The following is a 24356-nucleotide window of genomic DNA, read 5'->3' on the forward strand; positions in this document are numbered from 1 at the left end:
GGACAAACTGTTATTCATTTCATGATATTTATATCTCTCCATATTGTCTAACTCTGTTTTCTTGAATCATATTTTAGTGTACAGGGAGCCTATCATGTGTCGCAATTATCATAATGGTGGCAAAATATTATGAAAAAATGACAACTTCAGGACTGAAAATTGTGAGAAAAAAAAAAAAATTCCCCTAAAAAATAAAGAAAATGAAAATATGACAGCTAACCTCTTATCCAGTGGTGGTTTTAGTGCTGTACTTAGGGACAATTTTGAGGTTCTTGTACTTCACCTGAGTGTTCACTTTTTACTATTTTAAACTGTTACCCCACTTCATTTCAGAGGGATTCTTTTTACACCACTATAAACACCAAATTTCTTTGTCTATAAAATATGATACATTGTTGGAGAGAAAACCATGTTGCAAACACATAATACATTAGTAATATTTAATCAAGTTATATAGGGTAATATGTATATGGTAATGTGAAACTCTAAAAAGGGTATGTGGCATAATGTTACTCTCAATTCTCTAAGTAAACTTTTGAATGCAGAACTTCTACTTAGTAAGTATTTTAGTAGTAAATTTACATTGTGTTATTGCTTTTTTACTTAACTTTTACTTGAGTACTGGATACACTTCTTCCACTATTGTTCTTTTCACCTTTGCCCCTCTAAAATATTATATACACCAAGTAAGTCCATTATTGTTGATCCAAATACCATTAACCCTGTATGTAATGCAGCCTAGCTATAGGTGCCTCTTGTTCACTCTTTATTCTAATAAACTTCATTCAAGAGCTGAAATGTAAGGTTTGTTTTCTTAAGGCTTCAATATCATTAGTGTGTATCAATATGTGGATGTCCAGCTAAACTCCCTGTGTTCATTAATTTCTTGATAAAACATAACTGTTCCTACATTTAAGCCATTAAACTATTTTTTATATAATTTTCCTTATATAATTCCTCTTTCTGTCCTCTTCCGAAAAAACATAAAAATATTTAAATATTTTTCATGTGATTTTTTTTCCAGAATTTTTTTTTAAATTTCTGTAAAAATGCTGGAGAAATTAAAAAAATACCAATATGTCAGCTCAACAATTTTCAAATCAAATTTCAAGTAAAAATTCAAAATTAATCCACGAAAAAGTTTTTTCCATCCATTCCATTTTTCCATTCCATTTTCCATCAAACTGATCAAATTAATGGTAACATACAAGCTGACAGGGTCGGTCACATGATCAGCCCTCCTCGATCATGTGACCGCGTGACGTAGCACGTCCATGCTGAGCCTCTTCTTCCACGCTGCCTCCACCTCTTGCCTGCTTTGGAGGCGGTTTGACTTGACAGTCTTGAGGAGTCTCACAGGAAAGCCTAAAGGTAAGAAAATATGATGACATGTCATTAACCAGAACAGTCACGTTGAAGCTATTCGGGCCTGGCTCGTCACGCGAGAACATTAGCTTAGTTTAGCAGAGCTGCTAGCAACTTTGCTGCCAAGGTAAACAACATGAGGTTGCAAATTGAACATATGCCTGTTGACAGCTAACTTACTATTGAATTTATTACAACTACTGGAGCTAGTAAAAAAATATTTAACGCTGTCACAACACTACATTTCCTGTTAGTTTATGCTAATCTTAAATATTGTGCTGCTAAACCATAAAGTAAATCAGACAGAAAGCTAACATGGAAGATAGCTGATACATTTACTATTTCCCTAAACCACCGCTGCTTTTTATCACTAACACTTCTCAAAAAACGTTGAAAGGTTCCTTTACTGAAGTAAAAGTATCAATACAACAATGTAAAAATACTCAATAAACACACAAAGCTGCATATGAGCATTTGTGGCTTGCCCTCACTCCATTTTCTTCTACTCTGCTTTCTGAGCATGAGTATCTGCTGGCTGATGTCAACTTCCATCACACATAAACCTTGCATTTCAGGGTCATTTACTAGCTATAATTAGGATTATGTTCTCACTCCTACTGAACCTGACATCAAATGGCAGTCTGAAAAGGTCCAAACAAATGCCAGAATTATATGAATTACAAGTCCTGTTTAAGCCACATCTGGATCCTGTACGTGCAGGGATAAACTGGCCTGGGGATGAGGATCATTTGGGAGAAGACATCGTTAAAACCTAACCTGGAAACGCAGGAATGTCTGCCACTCTTCAAACTGTGCCCCAGAGGACGTAGAAATATCAAAATGATCAGGAGCGCAGAAAGAGAGTGATTAATGTTCTGTAAATAAACAATTAGACAAACAAAATATCCAACAATTATACTCTGTGCTGCTAAAAGGTAGATGAAAGCTTTAAAGACAGAGAATTTAAAAAAAAATCATCTTTGAGATATTTTTTGTTTCCAATGCAATATGTCTTATGTTTATAAGTCAGAAAGCTTGTGATCAAACTTCATACACCAATAAATTAAAAAATAGACTACTAATTACTAATATATGAGCTTGATTACATTTCAGAGATCCAAGTAAGAAGAAATAAGTTAATTCATTTAAAACTTGAAAAAAAGTACTCTAAGATAGTTTTACACCAGTGACGTTTCATATAAATAACCTCAAATGCAAAAACAAAAAATATTGCAAATATTTCTGATACCACTTTGTTGTGTTAGTCATTTTTAAGATAGTGATACTTAGAAAATACATGTAGAAAAGTGTGAGTACAGATTATACAAAGTGCCCATATAGAGGTATTACCTTGATTTCGTCAATGACGGGGGCTGTATCCCTCAGTTTCTCTGAATGAGCAGTCATGTCAGCCTCACACAGCGCCAGCTCCGTATCTGCTTGGCTGCGCTTGACTCTCTCTGCTTCCAGCTCCAACTCACCTTCCTGTAGAAGACAGTGATGGGGCAACTGATCAAGCAGTCAAAGAGCAACTGGGGTGAATCAAGTTCAGATCAAATGCAAGTCTTAGAGGTCCACTCAATAAACTTCCACTGCATCAAAGGTCCAGTAAGGGTGCATCACATGATGATAGTTCAATACAAACACTGTGCATGAACAGCATTTCTATATTAATAGGAGAAGTGACACCTTTGTTGTGCAACCATGTCCTTAAACTTGAGCATCAAAAGGTGTGATTGCCAGACAGAGACACTGTTGTTAAGTGGAGGAGGTTAAAGAGGTTTCCAGCTATATGATGTTAGACTTAAATGAAGTTAGGGAATCACAAGAGACTGATTTTTAAAACAAAGACTGAGATATCCTGACTTTTAATACATATGGGCCGAGCTCCAAAAACTAGATCCTGTACTCCCTGCCTGGTAAACACATGTCATTTAGACTCTGTTCCCTCAGGCTTTCCGTTTATAAATTTATAGTCTCCACGCCCAATCTTCAAAAACCTCATCAGGGTTAGTTTCTCAGACTTTTCAAAGCTCCTCCACAGAAAACAACTGTTTTCACAGGCTTGATAGTATTAATCATGACCAGTAAACCAAACTCCATCTGCAAAATCAGTGGATCAAAAATTGGTCAGTGGTCTTAATGGGATGTTTAAAATCACAATGTGCATGTATAGACTCATTGCAATTGATTATATTTTTCCATCTGTTTAAATGAATCAATGCTTATATCATTTGATTATGTTAATGCCTGAACATATGGCTCAAAAGAGACCCAAAGCAATGTACAAGTCTTTTTCCTGAGGACTGAAGGAGAAGCAGTAGAGCCCAATGATACTGGATATCTGAGGCTGATACCAGATTCAATATACATTTTTGAGATTTGAAAAAGTCTGACAAAGATATATATTGGCTGAAATCATTTCTTTTACATAAAGAATAACAAACATTTTCTAAGGGTTCCTATAATTTGCTGATTTAAGAGTTGTGAACAAAATATATACTCATGAGGACACTTAACAGTTGAAAAATGAACTTGTCAGTGCTCACTGGTGGACAGTTTTTGTAACGGAGAAACCATTTCTCTTTTTTCTTTGCAGGGACTGTGCTGCAAGTTCTTACGGGACAAATATGCCCACAAGCTAAAATCAGAGTTTACTGAAAAGGAAAAGACTATTTGAAATAATCCCATTTGTGTCTGAGAGGACCTGAGAAAGTATGTTAACATGAAGCTGTGTGTTTGACAGAGATGAACAGTGAAAACTTCACCCTGAGTGAGAAGATCGTCTCAACTTCCTACATTCGACAGGGCTGCCAGGCGCGCCGCGGCCACGAGCAGCTCATCAGACACTTACTGGAGCAGGTAACGTCAACAACTGCCTTCATGTTTCCTCAAGGTCACTGCAGATGCATCCACATCTTATGCTGTGTGTGTGTGTGTGTTGCAGGGTAAGTGTCCAGAGGAAGGATGGAGTGAGGGTACCATAGAGCTCTTCTTGAATGAGCTGGCTGTGATGGACAGCAATAACTTCCTCGGCAACTGTGGCGTGGGGGAAAGGGAAGGCCGGGTGGCTTCCAGCCTTGTGGCAAGACGACATTACAGGTTCAAGTTTGACATTAACTTTATTATGTTTGAACTGAGCCACTCTGCATCAATTTTTCAGTCAATAAACAGCCTAATTGTAGTACAGAAGGGCAGTTAGAGCTTGACTAATACTGGATTTGTGAGTTTGATATTGAGATTTAAGGTTTAAAAATATCTAATGATATAAATCAGCTGATATTTGTCTCTTAACATGAATAGTTTTTGATAAGGAAACCTTGGATTTGGTTATGGAAGAACCGCAACTAACATATGCACTTAAGCTTGAAAGTTCTGATCTGGGAAAAAAGTAGTTTGACAAAACACTCAAGCTCCTCTTACTAGCTTTCTCTGGAGCTTTAAAGCACATCTCAGTCTTTTGCAGCAGATGGAGTTTGCAGAGTTGTTATAGAGATAGCTCAGTTGTCATCACGTTGCATTATCACTCAAGTACCATACTTGGGTCATGTTATGTCATGTATCTTCTGAGGAAGACCGTGACATGCAGTTGCAAGCTTCAGAACAAGGGAGTAAGTAGAGCTTGATTTTTTTTATTTTTTTTTTTTTGGTCAAAGATATGTAGTGAGTGGGTCTTTTTTTTTTAGTTGAAATATAAACTTGTCAGCACTCTCTGGTGGACAAACTATGTAATTGCATTCTGAGTTAACTAAGGTTTAAATTGCTCCTGTCGACGTATCTGTGAGGATTTACTTCACATGACACCGACATGCTCAGAAGCTCTAGGCATACTGTTCTTTCTTAGTGAACAATAACAAATGTGATTTTCATGCTTCACAAAGTTTAGGAAGTTTGTATAACTGTTGCTGCTGTGACATTCAGCTGTTTTATACAGGTTGATCCATGGCATAGGTCGGTCAGGTGACATTGCTGCTATTCAACCAAAAGCTGCAGGATCCAGCCTACTGAATAAGCTGACCAACTCCATCGTGTTGGACATCTTAAAGCTCTCAGGTGTGTTTATCTTATCAAACAAAGAGAATCACACTTTCCAAGAACATTTAGTTCTTTTATATTAAATAGTTTTTTTTAGGTTTTGCTACTCTTGAGCCACTAAACAGTTGAATGAAGAAGTTCTTTGACTAGAAATTTTTTTTAAAAAAACACCCTGTGTGCTGTGTTTCAGGTGTGCGCAGTGTGGCGAGTTGCTTTGTAGTTCCTATGGCAACAGGAATGAGCTTGACTTTGTGCTTTCTGACCCTTCGTCATCGGAGACCCAAGGCTCGCTATATCATTTGGCCTCGCATCGACCAGAAGTCCTGTTTCAAAGCCATGATCACAGCAGGTGATAATGTGAATTTAATATCTAGCGCAGGCAGTCATTCCTGTCACCCTTACATCCTGTACGCAGAGGTCATGCAAAAATAGATCGGTGATTGAAATATGGAAGCAAACAGAGCTTCAATAATTGGAATTTTTCAGTCAGAAGTTGTTTTTGATACTATGAAATCCTGAAATAGTGCCATGTAAAGTGCACCCTATTTGCACTCTGTTAGCATTTTCAGATTAATCCAACTATCCCACTGTAAGCTAGTAAGAACTTGAAGTGTAATATTTACTGACAGAAACACACAATCACTTCCTGAGGGCTTTCACTGTCACTGGATCGTATCTCACTGATTTATTAGGCTTTGAACCTGTGGTTGTGGAGAATGTACTTGAAGGTGATGAGTTGCGGACAGACTTGGAAACAGTTGAGCACAAAATCAAGGAGCTCGGAGCAGAAAACATCTTGTGTGTTCATTCAACAACATCCTGCTTTGCCCCGCGGGTCCCTGACAGGCAAGGCTTTTCTAGACTTTTCCATGGTTGATTTACAAGTACTAAAAGGATTACATGAGGTTTTATATAGGTACATTTGTTATCTTGTCTTGTAGGCTTGAGGAGCTGGCCGCTATGTGTTCCAAATATAACATTCCCCACATAGTTAACAATGCATACGGAGTGCAGTCATCCAAATGCATGCACCTTATACAACAGGTAGGTATTTCTAATCTCCAATCATATCTCATGCAGTAGAATACTTGTGCATGTCTTCACTTGTAATCGTATGCAGCAGTTTGAACTGGAGAACACTTTCTTAATACAAATATGTATGTATGTTGCTCATTGGCTACAGACACAGCGGTTGCTTAAATGTTTCTTGGACTTGTCTTTCATCAGGGGGCTCGTGTTGGAAGAATTGATGCCTTTGTACAGAGCTTGGACAAGAACTTCATGGTTCCAGTAGGTGGCGCCATAATCGCAGGTTTTGATGAGTCCTTCATCCAGGAGATAAGCAAGATGTATCCAGGCAAGTATTAACAATACTAAAGCTGTGCTCTGTGTAAACATTAACAACATTACTTTATGATGAATTTGGAGTTTATAACCCTCTAAGGACATCATTAATGAAGTAAATTATTAATTTATTTAATTTTATTCGTAAAGCATGAACTAACACCACATACTACAGCATTTATAGCTAGTTTGCAATGTCCATCCCTAGATGGGCCTTCTATCTGCTTGTGTAGAATACAGTCTAAAATGAGGAAAGTTATGATTTAAAGGGTAATGTTGCAGGTATTCTGTATCGTAAGTCGTTTCCTAAAACACTTCATCACTTCTGGTATTTGGCAAACGTTGCGCAAATAGAGGGGTCAATGTGATTGTGAGTATTTACATCAGCACAACTGTATAAATGATTAAAATTAACTACAGTCCCCATTTTCATTGTAATGAAGGTGCAGTGATGTGGTTTATTGATTTTTTTTTTTTTTTTTTTAAAGTAGATCAGTGGCACAGAGGGATAAGCTCTATTTACATGTTAGGATAAAGTCATTGTTGGTTTTGGTCTTGTCATGTGGTTTGATGACAATAAGACAAAATGTAGAACATCACCAGACTTATCAGGAATTATTTAATTTAATTAATTAATCAGGAACTATTTGATCAAATAAAAAGTAATCAAAACCATAAAGCTGTCCAAACATTGGATGCCAGCTTTTAATACTCAATTCTCAGCGCTATGGACAGGTTTTGGTTGGTACTCAGAAAATACTGAGATTCAATACTCAGCTATCATCTACAGCTATACAATTTCAAATTACCCTCTTTGGCAAGCAAGTTCTGTGCGGGAGACACACAAACAGTCAGAGAAAACTGATACCTGGTCTGCCATAGACATATACGAGAGGCTTCACCTTCACAGCCTGTAAGACGATGACGCTCGTTTTATTGAAAAAGTTAATGTGAGAAATACTGTAGATATGTACACCTATAATTAGGTTTGCACGCGGCAAGGTGAATGTAGTTTATACAACAGCTTATCAAACTCACTGCTTGGCCTTCTTTGTCTAGGTCGAGCATCTGCCTCACCTTCCCTTGATGTCCTCATCACCCTTCTCACTCTGGGAGCCAGCGGCTATAAGAAACTCCTGTCAGAAAGAAAGGTGAGAGTATACACACATCACCTTCATAATACTAAATATAGTTTGACACATAATTCAGGTAGGATGTGATATCTGTTTAATGCTCTCAGATGGTTTGATTAGAACAATAATGTGGCTTGTAATAAAAACGCTGCGGCGACGCATCGAGCTGTACCCCAGAAATTGTACATTGGAGTCAGCCTGAATATGTTCCTGTGTGTGTGCTGTGTCGACATCTTTCTCCTAAACTACTGCAAAGAACAGCTTACATAAGTCATATTGAATTGCAGTGAATCACATGCTTTGACTGTGCGCGTATAGCCTTCAGCTTTACCTGCATTCCGAGTGAGAAATGAGACTTTTCGACCTGAGCGAACGAAGTGCTTCGTCGCGGGAGGAGTTAAGGCGAAGAGAGATTAAATTGATCCAGAAGTTTCAGGAAACATCCCCCGGTGGCTCCTTGCTTTAAAGCAGAGTTGCTCATAATGCAGCACCCTCCTCTTCAGATGTAGGCACTGCAGCATTTTCACACCTCTGAACTGCTGTAGCGTAAATGTACTGTAAATATATACCGGACTATATGAGTTTCTCTTGATGATCGGACCTCGGGAAGATTCAGAAATACATGACTCTTCTTTAATCTTCAAAAGACGGAGGCGGGACTTTTTTAGAAAGGACCTCACCTCGTTTTCTGACATGCTGGAGTAGTAAAATCCTTTGAAAATATATTGTGTAATCAGGAATCCGTCACTGATTTAAGTGGTTGTCCTTTTTAGACATGTGCAAGTCTTACAGTTATTGCTCCATAGCAATAAACAAAGGAAATTCCTCTGGCCTCTCACATGACCCGACGCCATCAAGGCTTATTGATTTCTCTTGATCCACATCATGCATAATTAATGTACCGGACCAGTTTTCCATAGTGTCTGCAGAACTGAGTGATTTCCTCACACGCCCCCCCCCCGCCCCTCTCCCCACCAGGGTCAAAAGCTTTAAATAATTCAGACATTTTATCTGGTGAGGTTAATTTTCAACCTCTTAGAAGATTTTTGAAAATAATCAGCAGGCGACGTGTGTTTTTGGTTAGGATGGGGTTTAGTCATTACACACACTCACTTATTGTGGGCAGAGGCGTAGCCATGCACTCTCTCTGCCACTAGCACCCCGCCTCTCAGGATAATAAAGTCGTCCTTTGTTATTAGAGAACAAGGGACACTTAGAGACTCTTGACATCATTGAAAGGCTGTTTGTGTTTGACTCATGACAGAGAAAATATTTTCCTTCTTGATGCTTTCAAATTAGGAACGTATGAGTCAGCAGAGTACACTAAGGCTTGACACACACACACATACATACACACATACACACACACACCCGCTGTTGCAGAGAGCAGATCCTTTAATGTGTTGATGCTTCACTGGGGAATCTGGCGCCAGTTACCTAGCCAGCAACAAAAACACTGGGATTTGTTGTTGTGTAGCTTCCCCGCCTAGCCCGGGCTCATAACATCTGTGTCCAGAATCTCTTTGCCCTTATTCAGTCTTCCAAACACTTGCTTTGTGTATTCTACAGAAACTCAAACACACATTGTCAGCACATTTAAAAAAAAAAAAAAAAAAAAATTAAATATTAAAAATCTTGTTTTAAAAGCATGTGTTCCTCCTCTCCTCCCTCTCTAATTGATCCCAGAGGTGGACGTGTGATGTGAGTAAAGACCCTGATCAGAGACGGAGAAGAAGCAGGCACACTGCTTGCGTTGAAGCTTGGAGGGAAACGCATATAGGCGGGCGGGCAGGCGGGCAGGGGGGAGAGAGGGAAGGGGAAGGGAGGGGTATGGACATGAACTGGCCTGTTCGCGGGTAAAATTGCTTGATTAGCAATAAATCAAGGCTGCTGCTGCTAAAATAAGGTTGTGGCAGTGTGTGAAAGGAGCATTGTACTACTATTTATAGTTCTTTTGTGTGGCCCTCTGCTCCCTCTAGTTTTGTCTCTCCATGCCTCTTCTTTGTGTCTGCATGTCCTGCAGGAGATTTATTCGTTCCTGGCTCAGGAGCTGAAGAGCCTGGCCTCAGCACATGGGGAGAGATTGCTTCACACCCCACATAACCCCATTTCACTGGGTAAGCTCAATGTACTGGTTACAGGCTGGCAGGTCCATATATTTTGATTTATTTGGGGGTTTTTTTAATAGTAAAAGCTACATTTCTCACCATGTATTTGTCAGCTTTTTAAGTATTGGTTATTTAGTGAAATAAAAGTGTGTGTGTGTGTTTGTGTATATGTGTTGGGTGTGGCACCTCTCTCCTCCAGCCATGTCTCTGGATGGTCTCCAAGCAGGGTGTGACAAGGCAGTGACTCAGCTGGGCTCCATGCTGTTCACCCGTCAAGTGTCGGGAGCCAGGTATGGACACTTAAAAAAGGGCATGGCAACAATCTGGCTGGAAATGGGTGTAGAGGGGAGGGAGAACAAGAGGGTGTGGAGGGAGCAGCGTGTGTGCGTAGAGGGGTTGGGAGGAAGCTCCGAGAGATAGAAGGTGAGTCCACGTGTCACTTAAGTCGAAAATGGGTTAGATGAGGTGCGTGTTGCCAAACAAAATGGCCAGCGGACATCTGCAATCAGCCAGATGGAACTGCTGAATATGGTGGAGTGGAAACTACTTTAGATGATTAGAGTGTCCTTCCTATCAGCACCGCCTTCTAATTCAGCAGGATGTTTCCATTACAGAGAGGTGTTGTCTCCACTGGGACAACAAACTCTGACGCAGCTTTAACAGCCATGTTCTGGCTCCCACTGCTAGTTTTTCTTAGCAATAGGGAGGAGTATTTGTCAAATCTTCATTGTTGCCTTCTGCCTCAGTCACTCAGTGCTGCATAAATGCAGAATTCAAAGCAGGGGGGGGGCTGCTTTTTGTCATTTTTTCCTTCCGGCATTTTTTTGACCAACCATGGGAGACCATCTAAATATTTTAAATATCCTCAATGAAAGATTTATTTGGGTCATTCTGTCATGATTGTTTTGTGTTGTTCAGATGTTAATGCACTCATGGCTTAATTTCGTTTTAAAAAGCATAAAAGAAATGGCTTCCACGGTTCCTTCCCTTCCTCCAAGTGAACATTTTTCCAAGGTCAGAGTGTGGAGCTTACTTAAATCTTTTATCCTTGTATCTTAGTAGCATACTTAACGAGGGGCGCTGACTTCTGGGGTTTATGACACACATTAATCTTTAATATCTGTGGCAGTATATAATAACTCTTTTTATTTAGTGAAGTATTTTCAGTGCTAGACATGAATTCAACATTTTGTATAAAATTTCAAGCGTTGCAATCGTAAGGGTTACGTCATATTTGTTGTTTCTTGATTTATCTCCTGCGACTTAAAGAATTTATCAATACATCATTTCTATGGGGTCACAGTGGTACTACTGTGAGAGGCAGCTGGCTTTCTCCACATCAACAATGAGCTATTCTCTCATCCAGCAGAGTTCTACATCTTATTACAATGCATTTCCTATCCATGATGGTTTTTCTCACACACATGGTCCTAATAGGTCCTAATAGCAAGGTTTCTCTGACAGAGGAGAAACCTTGCCAAACTTCAGAGGAATTGGTATTGTTTATAGGGATGCACCAATCTGTCTTTTTCAGACCCGATATCAATATCTGGGCATTGAGTATCAGCTGATACAGAGTACCAATCTGATACCAGAGTTTAATTAATAAGCTGTATGCTATACTGTGTGGAAGAGACTAGGATCATTCTTTCATGTGTAAGACAACATCAGGCTTGACTTAAACATTGCTTTCCTAACTTTGTGACACAAAATGTAACAAATGAATCCACAGATATACATTAACTTAATTGTTTTTTATTAAAATAATGGTATGTGATACTAGATTGGCCCATTGTCACCGATAACCGATCCAGCTGTTTGAGTCAGTATCGGACTGATACCTGATATCAGTATCGGTGCATCTCTAATTGTTTACAGTATTGCAGAGTCTGACACTTGGAAACCAACTTGAGCTCAAAAGTTCACTTGTTTTTCACTGTGAAATCCACCTCTGAATAAATTTAAAACTGCAGTAAGTTGATTTTGCAGTTTATAATGCAGCACTGCCTCAAGCCTCTCATCTCGGCTTTTTAAACAAAACAACTGGCGAGTTTGTGAAGAGATTTACTCAGCCGAGTAAAGCTTCTAACTTTGCAAAGACAACAACTAGCAGGAGTTGAATTACAAGGTAAACCTTTCCTGTTAGCATCTCGTAAACTGGCTTGACACAAATGTATGTTCTTGACAGAGCTGTCACACGCTAACTGCTAATGGTTACCTTCATTTAAGCAACATGCTCTTAAAGCTAACAATTGCATTTAAACCACAGAAATTCCAGTGAAATATATAGTAGCATTTTCTGTATAAATGAGAAAAGATCATCTATGAAAATTCTTGCACAGTATGTTTTATAAAGTCTTGACAGCTGTTAGAGTAGACTGTAACAGAGGGACAGAGTTGTGGCCTGTGAAGGCCTCTTGCACTGAACATTAGTGAATGGTGAATTGCTTTTCATAATTAAATACTTTATTTTATGCTTAGTTTTACATATATATTGAGTAAATGCAAATAGTGTAGTCATTTGACTTTCCTGGTGAATCACAAGATGTTATTGCTACAAGCTCATCAGATGGTAACTCAATGAGTTAGGGTACTACTTCATTATTAGCTTAAGCTTTGGCCAGGCCATAGTGGAAAAATAATTAATTCTAGATGTTAAATAGTCTTTACTTTACCACATCATGCTTGTTTTTCATCTGTGTGTCTAGGGTAATACCACTTGGCAAGGAGCAGACCATAAGCGGACACACATTCCGCGGCTTTATGTCGCACTCGGAGGTGTACCCCTGCCCTTACCTCAATGCTGCCTCGGCTGTGGGCATCACACGTGAAGATGTGACACTGTGCATAAAAAGACTTGACAAGTGCCTGAAGACGCTGAAGAAAGAGGGAACTGCAGTTAAAAGTAGTTCCCCGTTACCACCAAAGTGCCAGGAGGACGCTACTGGAGAATGACTGAGCTGAAATAGGAACGTTTCAACAGTCACTGTGACCATGACTGCATTGTTTATTTTTTATGTATGTGCGTCATTATGAATGTATACATGTAATTAAAGATATCTCTAAGGAATTAAAAACACACTGTAATAAGGTCAAAGACGGAGCTCAGCACCAACAGCTGGCGATGAAACTGTGTGCAGGTGTTCATAACAAACAAAAATGACACAAGCTGATGTCATTGATTAATTCCCTCCTGTGAAAGTGCGCTCATTAGTAGACATTGTAAGAACAAAACCTGCATACAAATGCATCTCAGAGAAGTATGGTTGTATATCACTGATCTAAAATTAGACCAAAGCATCTGCAAAGACTGTTGATGTATTATTTAGGTATATAATATTATGCTTCACTTTGTTATGAACTTTGGACTCAGAATATAATATTACGGATCTACTGCTCTACATAGCCTTTACTATGTCTGTCATTTTTCCTAATTAAAGCCATCTAAACCCCCCCTCCCCAGTGCAGTTATTGGATGAAATATGTTATAAACTAGCCAGTCTTTCAGTTTGAAAACAATGTTGGAATGTAATTAACTGCGAGTCCTCTTTTAGTCTTTGCTACTGATAGGCAGACTCATGGTCTGTGCATGCTTGTTTTGGGAATACATGAGGCTTTTACACTCGTTGATATATGAAACGATATAGCTTTATAATCTAGTATGTTGTGCTTATCTTCTGCAGTGTGTTGTAATGCGATACCAATGCTGTTGAACCATTAACTCCATTTGAACCCTGTGTATTGGATTAGCTCATTTATTTTCAGGCTCTGTGACAGATAGCAAGTAACGGATAATCAATGATGTACACCAAACATAGATCACTCCTGTGTTAAGTAGAGGAAATGTTCACTGTTAGTCTCAGTAAGGACTTGTTCTGTTTGTACTCATATCTTAAATGCAGTTACTGTAGCTGTTAAACTGGATTTTACTGTTGTAAGCGTAGGATGAATTTGGATTCTCCCTCAGCAGAGAACTTCACCAGGGGAATTGATCTTTAATCACACCAGTCTCCATGTTTGCACATTTTAGAGGTTTCCTCTCCCTCACTCCCTCCAATCTCAGTCATTAAGAAGCAGAGCAGGTAGTGCCCAGAGGCACAAAAATAGACTCCCACTAAAGCCTCTCTGACTGATGACTAATCTATATTTCGGTACTGCACCGTCCAAGTTCTTCCTGCCCCCTCCCCTTCCCCTTGCTGTGTTTTTATCAAGTTTGATTGCTCTTTGAAAAGCTTGAATCACGTGAAGTAGACGTGTTCTGAAATACTTATGCGTGGATCAGAATTGGAAGTACTAGCTGTCATGTATACATTTGACAGCTGCGTAGTCGCTGCGTCAGTGCAGGGCGCAGGTGCGCGTGGGTACAGTAATGTATCCAGTCAGCACATTTTGGCTTTCAACTGCAATTAGTAATGCAGGTCAGAATACATGTATAGCAACAGCAACTGCAGAACCAATCTTCCCAGCTGCCTTTGAATGTGAGCTGGCATCAGAGAGATAAGGGTGCTGTATCAGCACACTTTCACTGTTCCCAAGCTGTACTCAACCATTTACAAAATACAGTGGAAAAACACTGTGCAGCGTGACAGCGTTGGTACAGTGCAGCACTCTGAAAAACAGAAGTGGCTTCCACAAAATGCTATTTTCTTGGTTTCTTTTGCAGTGGCAATTCATCAGCTTCAGTCAGAATTAAGAAATAATCAGCTGTAGATGGTTTGAACGGCTGCTTGTGAATGCGGCACACTGCTCCATGACGTAACAATTTACATAAACAAAGGTGGGTGTCTTATAATATACACTAACTGTCTGGTGAGGGGCCTTTTTGTCTCCCTCCATTCCCCGTCATCACTTTTCAGTGTCTCCCCATCTTTTGCTGATGTTGCAGAGATGATATGGGGATAGGGAGAGTCAGACACTTTTTTTTGTGCCGGCAGTTTTAAAGGATCCCTTTCTATAGATCAACTCTGCTGCAGTGTGTAAATCAGAAAAGGTCTTGCACACTGGCTGTTCTATTCAATCGAGCTATCAATGTGATAGTGTCACGCATTGCCAAGAGGAAGATCAGATACATGAAACTGATGATATCATGAACGCTTAGGGGAAACAAGCCACGTTATGACCCCAGTGAATTAGCTTTTTCATCAGTGTTAAAGTGTTGTCTTAATGTTATAATGGCAAAACTCTTGCAGCTTCTTATTTCCCTGAAACTCAATTGATTGTTTACCTTCATCCATCCTCACCAAAATAGACTGCCTTTAAAAATATCCCTCCTGGATCTGCATGCCACACACTCAATCATAAGCCTCAAGTAGCCTGGGGATGTTGCTGGATGACAAATGGCCCTTCGCTCCTGGCTCTCAGCAGCTGCCAGGTAGAGTTCAGTGATGATGGAGTGTCAGAGTGGCATAAAAGGCCATAGATTAGCAGACGGGTACCAAATGGGGCCACAGTTAACAAGACTACCAACAGGGCCATTTGGTAAACAAAACAGTACCACAGGCATATTGCACCTGGCAAGTATGAAAGTTAACAGACCTGGCCTCTTATTTGTTAGACATCTAAGATCTAAAAGTTATTAACTTAGTGTGAAGAATAAGACACATTTATCAAGCAGACTTACTTCAACATACATGGAAGTTTAATAGTGATCACATGGGTAATCATGTTTATGCTCAGAGCAGGAAAAGCCATTCAGATACAAGGAATAAACCCATCTACATTGTAAATTAGATATATTTTTAAAAAGTTCATGCTGTTTATGTGATCTCCAGTAGCAATTCACATATTGTATCAATAGCAATTTTATACATTTCTAATAAACAAATAGGCTATATGAATGCTGGAGGAAATTGGCTAAAATGGAAACAAACAGAAAACCAAACTGCAGAGTTTGACACCAAATTGACACCAAAATGAAGATGCACGAAAAGTTGTTGGAAACAAAAACAATGCCAGCTTTATTCTTATTGTTTGCACCCCTGGAAAACACACACATACACAAACATCCTAATGATGTAACATTTATAGATCAAATGCAAATAGTAGGTAAAACCACCCCATTCTACATTATACATCGCTTCAGATAATGTATTACTCATGTTGACTATTGTAGTCATGTTTAAGAGACCTCTGGCGCTCACTTGAATTGAAGAGTGTTTTGATTAAATTAAATTTGATGAATTGTTTTATTCTTACGTTTGCAAGTAAAGTGAAGGATACTTCTATGTCTCTTGATTCCAAAATTTGAACTTAAAAATACTGTACAGACTCCATATACCGTCACTCAGACCGCCATTACATTTGTTTTAGAAACTAATAACTGAGCTGCTGTGTGTGGACCGCCACAGAGACGCTGTCCTTGGTGCTGCAGCTATGCGCCTCCGAGCCTCTGTGTGGAGGAGGGGTATAGCTTACTGTATATAAAATGTTCCAATGTAACAATACATCACTCCCTGGTGTCTGAGTCAAATGGTTTGGCCTCATCGACAGACTTGCACATGACACCTTTGATTCTAAATCTTTTGAACAAACCCGTATTGTAAAATCACTGCCAGAATTGCGCCAAAATTGGCAACAAAATATTAATGCATATGTAATTGACGTCGTTTGAAAAGTATTTGTGGAAATCTAGAAATACATTTAATTGACAGCATGCGGTATATCTGCATGTTGTCCTTACAGCAATGCCACACATGTTCAAAATGTCAATGTCTACATGCAAGAAGCGTCTCTGAAAGCGACATTATGTGACACATACGCTTTACCAGATCGGCTGTGGCAGCCAGAAGCAGGCTCATAATGTTTTTTTTTTTCGATGTATGGCGCATGGCTGTTTAACCAACAGTTATCCGACTGGAGCTCTGACTTAATAAATAATTAAAGTGGACGGAGGGGAGCTGCAGCTGATTTGCTGATGTCAGGGAGCCAGTGCAGCATTTCATGGTGCAGGGTGTAAACGCGCGGTGCCATCTGCCTCGATCGGTGCTCTCAGCAAACCTCACACATGCAAGCCCGGCAAGAAAGATGCTGCCAACTCTTAAGATTTGGGCACTGTTTTCTGTGTCGCTGTGCTGTCTGTCTCAGCCGGGTCATATGAAGAAGGCTTTCCGATGTCCTTCAACATGCAGCTGCTCCAAGGAGTCTATTATTTGCGTCGGGTCCTCCTATGTCCCAAGGATTAGCCCCAACGACATCAATTCTTTGTGAGTAGCCTTCTTATATGATGTTTACTAAACAATACATGTGTAGGCAAGGCATGCATGTATAATATGCAGCAATACAGGCTCATTAAGTTTCATTATAGTTGTCCGTGAGCTATTTTATAACATATACCCTGTATATAAGAGCTGAGGTTGAAAAGCGACGCAGTCCTGTTTCTTTTCTGTCTACCCTGGTTAATCACTTTTCTGTATTTTATGTTTATCTTTCAGGAGTATCGTCAATGGGACTTTCTCCGAGGTCAAAGAGGCAATGTTTTCTCACATGTCATCTCTTCAGCTACTGTAAGAGTAATTCAACTGCTTATCATTCCTTATAAGATTTCATGTGTCGCCCTTATCTTGTAGAAAAGGCCTCTATTTGGAAAAAATACTAAACTGATTTTGAATGTCATTTCAAATTCAGGTTTAAATTTGTGACTTTCAAAATGTATCTTTACTGTGGATGCTTAACATCATCAGACTGTATGGCCCAATGGTGGTAGACATCTGACCGTCTTAAGCTGCAATACACACAACATTACATGTTAATCATAAACCAAGGTCTTGGCATGTAATAACATGAATAAGTTAAGGATTTGATGCTTTTGAAGAACAGGTAGGCCTATGTCCAGTAACTAACTTTCTATGTGGCTACATTATTAAACCTATTTGCAAGGAAGGCTTTTTTTAAAGGTTTGGAAAGCTGGAAATAAATTAAAGCACAATAATGGAAATCTAGTGCTGAGCTTTCAGAGTAGCCCCATGCTGTCGTGTACTTAAAAGAGGCCATCAATCTACTTTGTTACTCAAGCAGTGATTGCTGTGAAGTCAGCAAACAAAGGCGTGGCAGGTATAGGGCATTTAACCAAAGTGATTACACACTTTAGGATTTACATTTCATGGTAAGAGTGCAGCTGCTGTCATAGCCTGGTAACTTTTTTTTTTTTTTGCCTCATACCATGACAAAATTTTCACCATATAATACAATAGAAGAATTCAGGGAACGCTGTTTTCAGTGTGTTTTGTATAATGTTTGTTTGGTGAGATGTGGGTTGGTTTTTTTTTACATTTAGTAGTAGCACATTGCACTAAAATGGTGATAGAGGCCATAAAATAACCAAGTGATGTGATTATTAAACTTTCCTGTGTTGATTTCACAAGTGTGTTGACATTAACAAATTTATTGAGAGCATCTGGAGATGGTGCTGTTTTGGCTACTGAATTTATTGTGTTGTTGTTAAGCTAGCTAATTTACAATCTGAGAAATTTCTTCTGCACTATTTTGCCAGAAAGAAGCATGAAACAGTACATCATGTTGGCAGCCAGCATTTGTTAAAGTGTATTTTATTATTCATTACAGGCTTCTGAATTCCAATTCTCTCACAACTATAAGGGATGATGCATTCTCAGGCCTTCCTCATCTGGAGTACCTGTAAGTTATTTTATTGTTTTCATCAAGGTAGGACAAAGACATTCAATGAATTAGTGTAATAACACGCATGTTGTGTTTGCTCCATTAATTTAATAAACTTTAGCTAGCACTAACATAACAGTCCTCTGGGAATGTTATTATGGACATGGGGTTATGTGGTTGGATGTGGTTGGATGATGGTCTTTTCTAAAGTGAAAGGGGTAGGGAAGTCCAGACTGTATGCCCTCCAGTGGTACAATTTGTACCAGAATCTTAAGTCACATATCTAAAACACATTTTCTAAAAAATGATTACAAATTTGTATCAGTATTGTTTGTGGCATTATGGTCCTTTTGTATTCTGTATAATCACCAAGCCTGATAATAGTAATTTGAACAAAAGAGGATGAATCAAATTAAGTGTCATCTATTCATTGAAAATGTCAACTTCATTCAACCATTTTTGTGACTGAAGTCCTAATCAAACTTTGTAAATAACAAATTTAAATCAAAATATTTCAACCTAACCATAACACCAAATATTATTGAACTTATTGAAATGTGTGTAGCAGCAGTTTCATTGCGGTTCAAGAAAATATAAATATGCTGTATTGGTACAAAAATCTTATTTGGCATGATATGTATTAACTTGTTTATGACCATAAGTATGCGCAAATGTCACCAGAATATTTAGTATCATTTTCAAAAAAATTCTAAATGGATCATTTTAGTCCTCTTTCTGAGGATGCAATGTCACTACAAGGAGGTGACTTGATCATTTTCCCTCCGCCTTCACAGAAACAGGTGCTTTTGGCGGAGATTTGGCTCAAAATACAATATATGTATTAAATGCTGACTTTCATTGTTGTTTTTCATGTCTCTTGAGAAGCAAAATATGATTAGCCGCATGCAACATTATGCATGTGACAAAAGTGATGAAATATCACAAACACATGATTTCTTATACACACTGACTTTCTGCATTTTTTTAATTACTATGCATTTTAGCGAACTGCCTTACCCCAAACTTATCACTAAATCCACTATGTTTTGTTGTTATCTTCCACAGGTTCATTGAGAGTAATAAGATAGAGACTACATCCAAATATGCCTTCAGAGGACTCAGGGACTTGACTCACTTGTATGTTCCAAAATTTTAAAATTATACCCTAACAAAAATGGACATATTTTGTAATATTTACCTGCTGAAAATGTTTTTAATACAGAGCAACTGTGGATCATTGTAAGTGGTGCTAAATAGTGTTTTATTTGGATTAAGGGTAATAGTCTTGAACATTAATGGAGATACGGTGTAAGACTGAAAAATTGAATTTCCATTGCAGGTTTTTATGTCAGAGTTATCCACACATTTCCACACAGCATATGAGAATATTTTTCTGTTGCTAGCAGTAAAATTACACTCTTACTGGGTAACATTTGCTGATTGTATTGATCCAATGCTGTTGTGTGTAGGTCTTTGGCAAACAACAACATCAAAGCCCTGCCCAGGGACCTCTTCATTGACCTGGACTCACTGATAGAGCTGTAAGTTTGTCACTCAGTTAAAAGTGTTGGGGTTAATAGTGGAATGTCCTTTACTGTCCTCACAATCCAGAAGAATTTGTCCTGAGTCATATTTAGAAATTTATGTCTTCTATTTTTTCAATATCTCACTTTGCCAACTCACCAACTATGTTCATCTGTAGTGCAGTGCATTATGTATAAAATATCTTCTTACATGGCTTTTAGCTTGTCTGCTTTGATTTTTTGCAATGACATACAGTACTCATCCTCTACAGGGACCTGCGAGGCAATGCCTTTGAGTGTGACTGCCGTGCCAAATGGCTGATGACGTGGCTGAAGAACACCAATGCCACAGTGTCAGATGTCGTGTGTGCTGGACCTGAGGACTTGAAGGACAAGCGCCTCAATGATATGACCAGCCTGCACAATGAGTGTATCTCAACAGGTGAAAAACACCTGAGCCAGCTGGCCTTGTCTCTAGTCCAAGTGGCATCAGTATCAGCCAACTTACCTGTGACTTACAGCAAGCAGTAAGAAAAGGGAAAAGTGTAGCCTTTGAATGTATCTAACTCTATTAATTCAGAATATGCCTTTCCACAGATTTCGTCCTCCATCAGTCCGTGGCATCAGAGTCTCTGTCTGTTGACACATTCAGCTACAAAAATGATGTCTATGTGGCTATTGCTGCTCCCAGTGCAGAAAGCTGTATGGTTTTCCAATGGGACCACATAGAAATGAACTTCAGGACTTATGATAACATAACAGGTATGACAGTGTAATGACAAACTGTCTCATAATACCCTGGTTGAGTTTTAGACTCATGTCTATGGCCCATTTATTTCCATTTCCCTGCCTTTCAGGTCAGTCCATTGTGGGTTGCAAGTCACTTGTCATCCAGGACCAGGTATTTGTCATTGTAGCTCAACTCTTTGGTGGCTCCCACATCTACAAGTTTGATGAGGATCAAAGCAGGTTCAGCAAGTTCCAGGAAATTGAGGTGTCCAAGATCTCCAAGCCCAACGACATTGAGGCATTCCAGATTGGCCCTGACTGGTTCTTTGTGATTGCTGACAGCTCAAAAGCAGGCCTGTCCACCCTCTACAAATGGAATGATAAGGGTTTTTATTCATACCAGTCGCTGCATGAGTGGTATCGTGACACAGATGCAGAGTTCTTGGACTTGGATGGGAAGGCCCATCTTATCTTGGCAAGCCGCTCACAGGTGCCTGTGATCTACCAGTGGAGCCGGAGCAACCAGAAGTTTGTCTTGCAGGGCGAGATCCCCAACATGGAGGATGTAGTAGCTGTGAAGCACTTCCGGATCAAGGAGGAACTCTACCTGGCTATGACACGCTATATTGGTGACTCCAAAGTTCTACGATGGGGTGCCAAACAGTTTGCAGAGATTCAGGCCTTACCTTCAAGAGGCTCCATGATTCTTCAGCCGTTCGTTTTCAAAGAACGTTACTACCTGGCACTGGGAAGTGATTACACCTTCTCACAGATCTACCTGTGGGATGATGACAAGAAACTCTTTGACCGCTTCAAGGAGGTGTACATCCAGGCACCACGGTCTTTCACCGTGGTTTCCACTGACCGTCGGGACTTCATCTTTGCCTCTAGCTTTAAGGGAAACACACAGATCTTTGAGCACATCATTATTGACTTGAGCTTGTGAGGGGTTGGCTTTAATGCCCCTCCTGCAATCAAACGTCTTCCACTAAAAAGATACAGCCATGAAGGGAAAAGTAAGGAGGAAAACAGACTTCATGAACTATTCCTATAGTTTTTGCCACAAATTAGAGCTGAGTCAAGTAGTATTTGGAATCCTTTTAGTTTGAGCTCATCTTGACTGTGCCTCAATGGCCTTGTCCTCTTAACCGTTCTCATGGCCTCTCAGACTTTCAGAGGTACTACCATTTTAGGAAGGCTGTCAGTCAAGAGGGTGGACAATTGGACAAGGCTGTTGGTATTGTCTTAAAAATCCAGCTCCTGAAGTTGGAAATATTTGAAATATGATTTGAGCTGTTTGGATGTATAGATTTTGCAATGATAAGTTTGAATATCCCTTGTGCTAATGGTTTTATACGAGAAAAAATATACACCAGGACCCGAGAAAGATCATATTACTAGTTTTGTTTTAGTCTCATCTAGGGCAACTGAGGATGAAACGGGTGTGGTTGCTCATGTATGTACCACTTACCTCATGTCCTCATACCCTGTGGTAATGTACTGTATGTTGCCTTATCAGCGCTGGGGTTCTGTGTTCTGATGGGCCTACAGTGCCTCCCTCTGGCCATGATAAAGTATCACACCCCTTGCTTTTTCCATACAGGGAATGTCTTGAAAGCACAAACCTTTAACCATTGATGCTGAGATCCCAGTCCTTAGAGTGTAGTTGTTTAGTGGTAAATGTTACTGTAGGTGCTATAGATTATATGGCGTACAGTAAAAAAAGAAATGGTTTGTTGTTTAAGAAGGTGAAATATTCAGGACTGGATAGCTAATGCCTTCTTAGGCAAACATATATGAATGGATAGACCCCATTTACTGATAGATACCCTTTTAGTTTAGAGGTACTATAAGTGGCAAAGTAAACAGAAGCTCTTTTTAATCCATGTAGTGGAAAGAACCTGTGTTTAGGTAATGTCAGGGAAATTAAACTATACATGTTTGAAAATAACAACAATTGTTGGTCCACTGACATAATTTAACATTTCTTTATAGTCTATTACTAAAAAGGCTCCTCAGTATTATTGAACTGCTTCTGACTGGGACCTTGACACTGGTCTGTCACTGGAACAGATGAAGTCAAAGGTCAAATAAATACATTTGAATGAGGACATAATTTGTTCATCCAAAAATGGAAGAAACAAAATGTTTATGTAAATATATCTACTCTAGTTGAGAGGCTTTTCAGTCTGTCATTCTGTTTTTTGAAAATACTGAATGTTGACTGACAAGCTACAAAATGTACATAAAACAAGGACTGCAGTGCCACTTCCTGTTTGTCACACAAAAATCAGAATGAAACTTTGCACTTACTTTAAAAAGAAAAAATGTTACTGCAGCTTGCAAGAGCATGACATTCAAAAAAGAGTGTTTACTAAATTCTTTTTAGATAAACCTAACAGACTCAGAAGTCTTAACACTCTTCTATTCATTAAGTGAATGGTATTGCAAATTTTAAAAAAAATGTAATGGAATATGCAAGCTTTACAACATGCAGATTCTTTTATATGATTTTGTTTTAAGCATATTGAATGTTACTCTCGAAGTATACTGTAAGTTTAATCAGTTGAGTATCAAAATAAATGTGTAAAAATATGATTGTAAGTTGTGTTTAATCATTTATTGACCATTAGAATTATGGGATATTATCTGTCAAAGTTAATCATTTCTCCTCTAGGAGTAATTAATTAGTCATTTATAAGGAAAACTCATAATATAATGTGACATCTCTATGACTTTCTTAATGAAGGATTTGGGGATTTTAAAGCTGTACCAATCAATATTTTTATAATAATGTATCCAATGAGTGTGTGTTATGTGAAAGAGTTTCTCTTAGTGACAAATCCACAGAGAATTATAAACTGACTCTGCAGTACCTCTCTGCTACATGAAGCGTTTTAGCATCTCTCAGCTTATTGTTTTGGTTTTATGACCCACAACTTCACTGTTTTGGATCACTATCACCTCTCTCATCAACCTTGTTTCCAGTCGCAGCAGGCAGCTGTTTTTATCGAAAAAGCCCTGATAAACCCACTGCCCAACATCAAACTGCAGACAAAGTTAGAAGCTAACTGGTTAAAAGTGAAGCATTTAACAGCCGAAGTACCTCATATTTTTCCAAATGAGTTGGCTGAAACCAAAACAGAGCCGAAAGGTGAGTGAATATTGGACTTACATTCACCAGGTGGCCAGACACAAATTCAAATCAAGGCTAATATTGCTTCATGTCTGTTTTAAGTGTAACATAGATGAATGCTAACACTCACCATAACAACTTCATAAGGTGGCATTAATGTTGTTCACAGCTTGTTCTGCTGCCCCCAAGTGGCCAAAAAACTCAATTATTGCTTTAAATCTAACATTGATATAAATGTCACCTGTAAATTTACTGTCTCTTACCTCTCACACTTTTGCAAACACAAAACTTTCAAGCAATACTCATAATATTGTAGAGATGGCAATAATGTTAATTAATCTCTTAAAGGAGTTCATTTTAGTTATTTGTC

At 38.9% G+C, this 24356-nt stretch overlaps 2 protein-coding genes across 3 annotated transcripts; both read left to right on the forward strand.

Annotated features, from left to right (window-relative positions):
• Nucleotides 1-1240: 1240 nt before the first annotated feature.
• sepsecs (Sep (O-phosphoserine) tRNA:Sec (selenocysteine) tRNA synthase) lies at nt 1241-13439 on the forward strand. The gene is made up of 12 exons (XM_042400894.1): nt 1241-1371; nt 4112-4227; nt 4313-4467; nt 5300-5418; nt 5591-5749; nt 6093-6246; nt 6342-6444; nt 6628-6757; nt 7804-7895; nt 9901-9994; nt 10185-10275; nt 12694-13439. Exons 1-12 carry the CDS (start codon nt 1275-1277, stop codon nt 12938-12940), a joined length of 1557 nt encoding a protein of 518 aa, XP_042256828.1. The 5' UTR covers nt 1241-1274; the 3' UTR covers nt 12941-13439.
• On the forward strand, nt 10188-23454 carry lgi2a (leucine-rich repeat LGI family, member 2a). 2 transcript variants are annotated; one of them, XM_042400892.1, is made up of 9 exons: nt 10188-10275; nt 17069-17187; nt 17416-17487; nt 18545-18616; nt 19664-19735; nt 20068-20139; nt 20394-20563; nt 20719-20883; nt 20979-23454. In XM_042400892.1, exons 2-9 carry the CDS (start codon nt 17078-17080, stop codon nt 21794-21796), a joined length of 1551 nt encoding a protein of 516 aa, XP_042256826.1. In that variant the 5' UTR covers nt 10188-10275; nt 17069-17077; the 3' UTR covers nt 21797-23454. The 2 variants fall into 2 exon arrangements, with proteins under 2 accessions (XP_042256826.1, XP_042256825.1); XM_042400891.1 differs by lacking the exon at nt 10188-10275 and having other exon boundaries at nt 13538-17187.
• Nucleotides 23455-24356: the final 902 nt, after the last annotated feature.

The sequence above is a fragment of the Thunnus maccoyii genome, chromosome 22, assembly GCF_910596095.1.
Source record: "Thunnus maccoyii chromosome 22, fThuMac1.1, whole genome shotgun sequence".
In the NCBI taxonomy this organism is placed as follows: Eukaryota; Metazoa; Chordata; class Actinopteri; order Scombriformes; family Scombridae; genus Thunnus; species Thunnus maccoyii.

Excerpts from the sequence above, each read along its gene's own strand:
- lgi2a (XM_042400891.1), top strand. The coding sequence starts at position 16,925 with ATGGTGCAGGGTGTAAACGCGCGGTGCCATCTGCCTCGATCGGTGCTC. Across the intron at positions 20,140-20,393 it reads CTGGACTCACTGATAGAGCT|GGACCTGCGAGGCAATGCCT; the intron begins GTAAGTTTGTCA and ends CATCCTCTACAG. Across the intron at positions 20,884-20,978 it reads GACTTATGATAACATAACAG|GTCAGTCCATTGTGGGTTGC; the intron begins GTATGACAGTGT and ends CCTGCCTTTCAG.
- sepsecs (XM_042400894.1), top strand. The coding sequence starts at position 1,275 with ATGCTGAGCCTCTTCTTCCACGCTGCCTCCACCTCTTGCCTGCTTTGG. Across the intron at positions 7,896-9,900 it reads AACTCCTGTCAGAAAGAAAG|GAGATTTATTCGTTCCTGGC; the intron begins GTGAGAGTATAC and ends CATGTCCTGCAG. Across the intron at positions 10,276-12,693 it reads CGTCAAGTGTCGGGAGCCAG|GGTAATACCACTTGGCAAGG; the intron begins GTATGGACACTT and ends CTGTGTGTCTAG.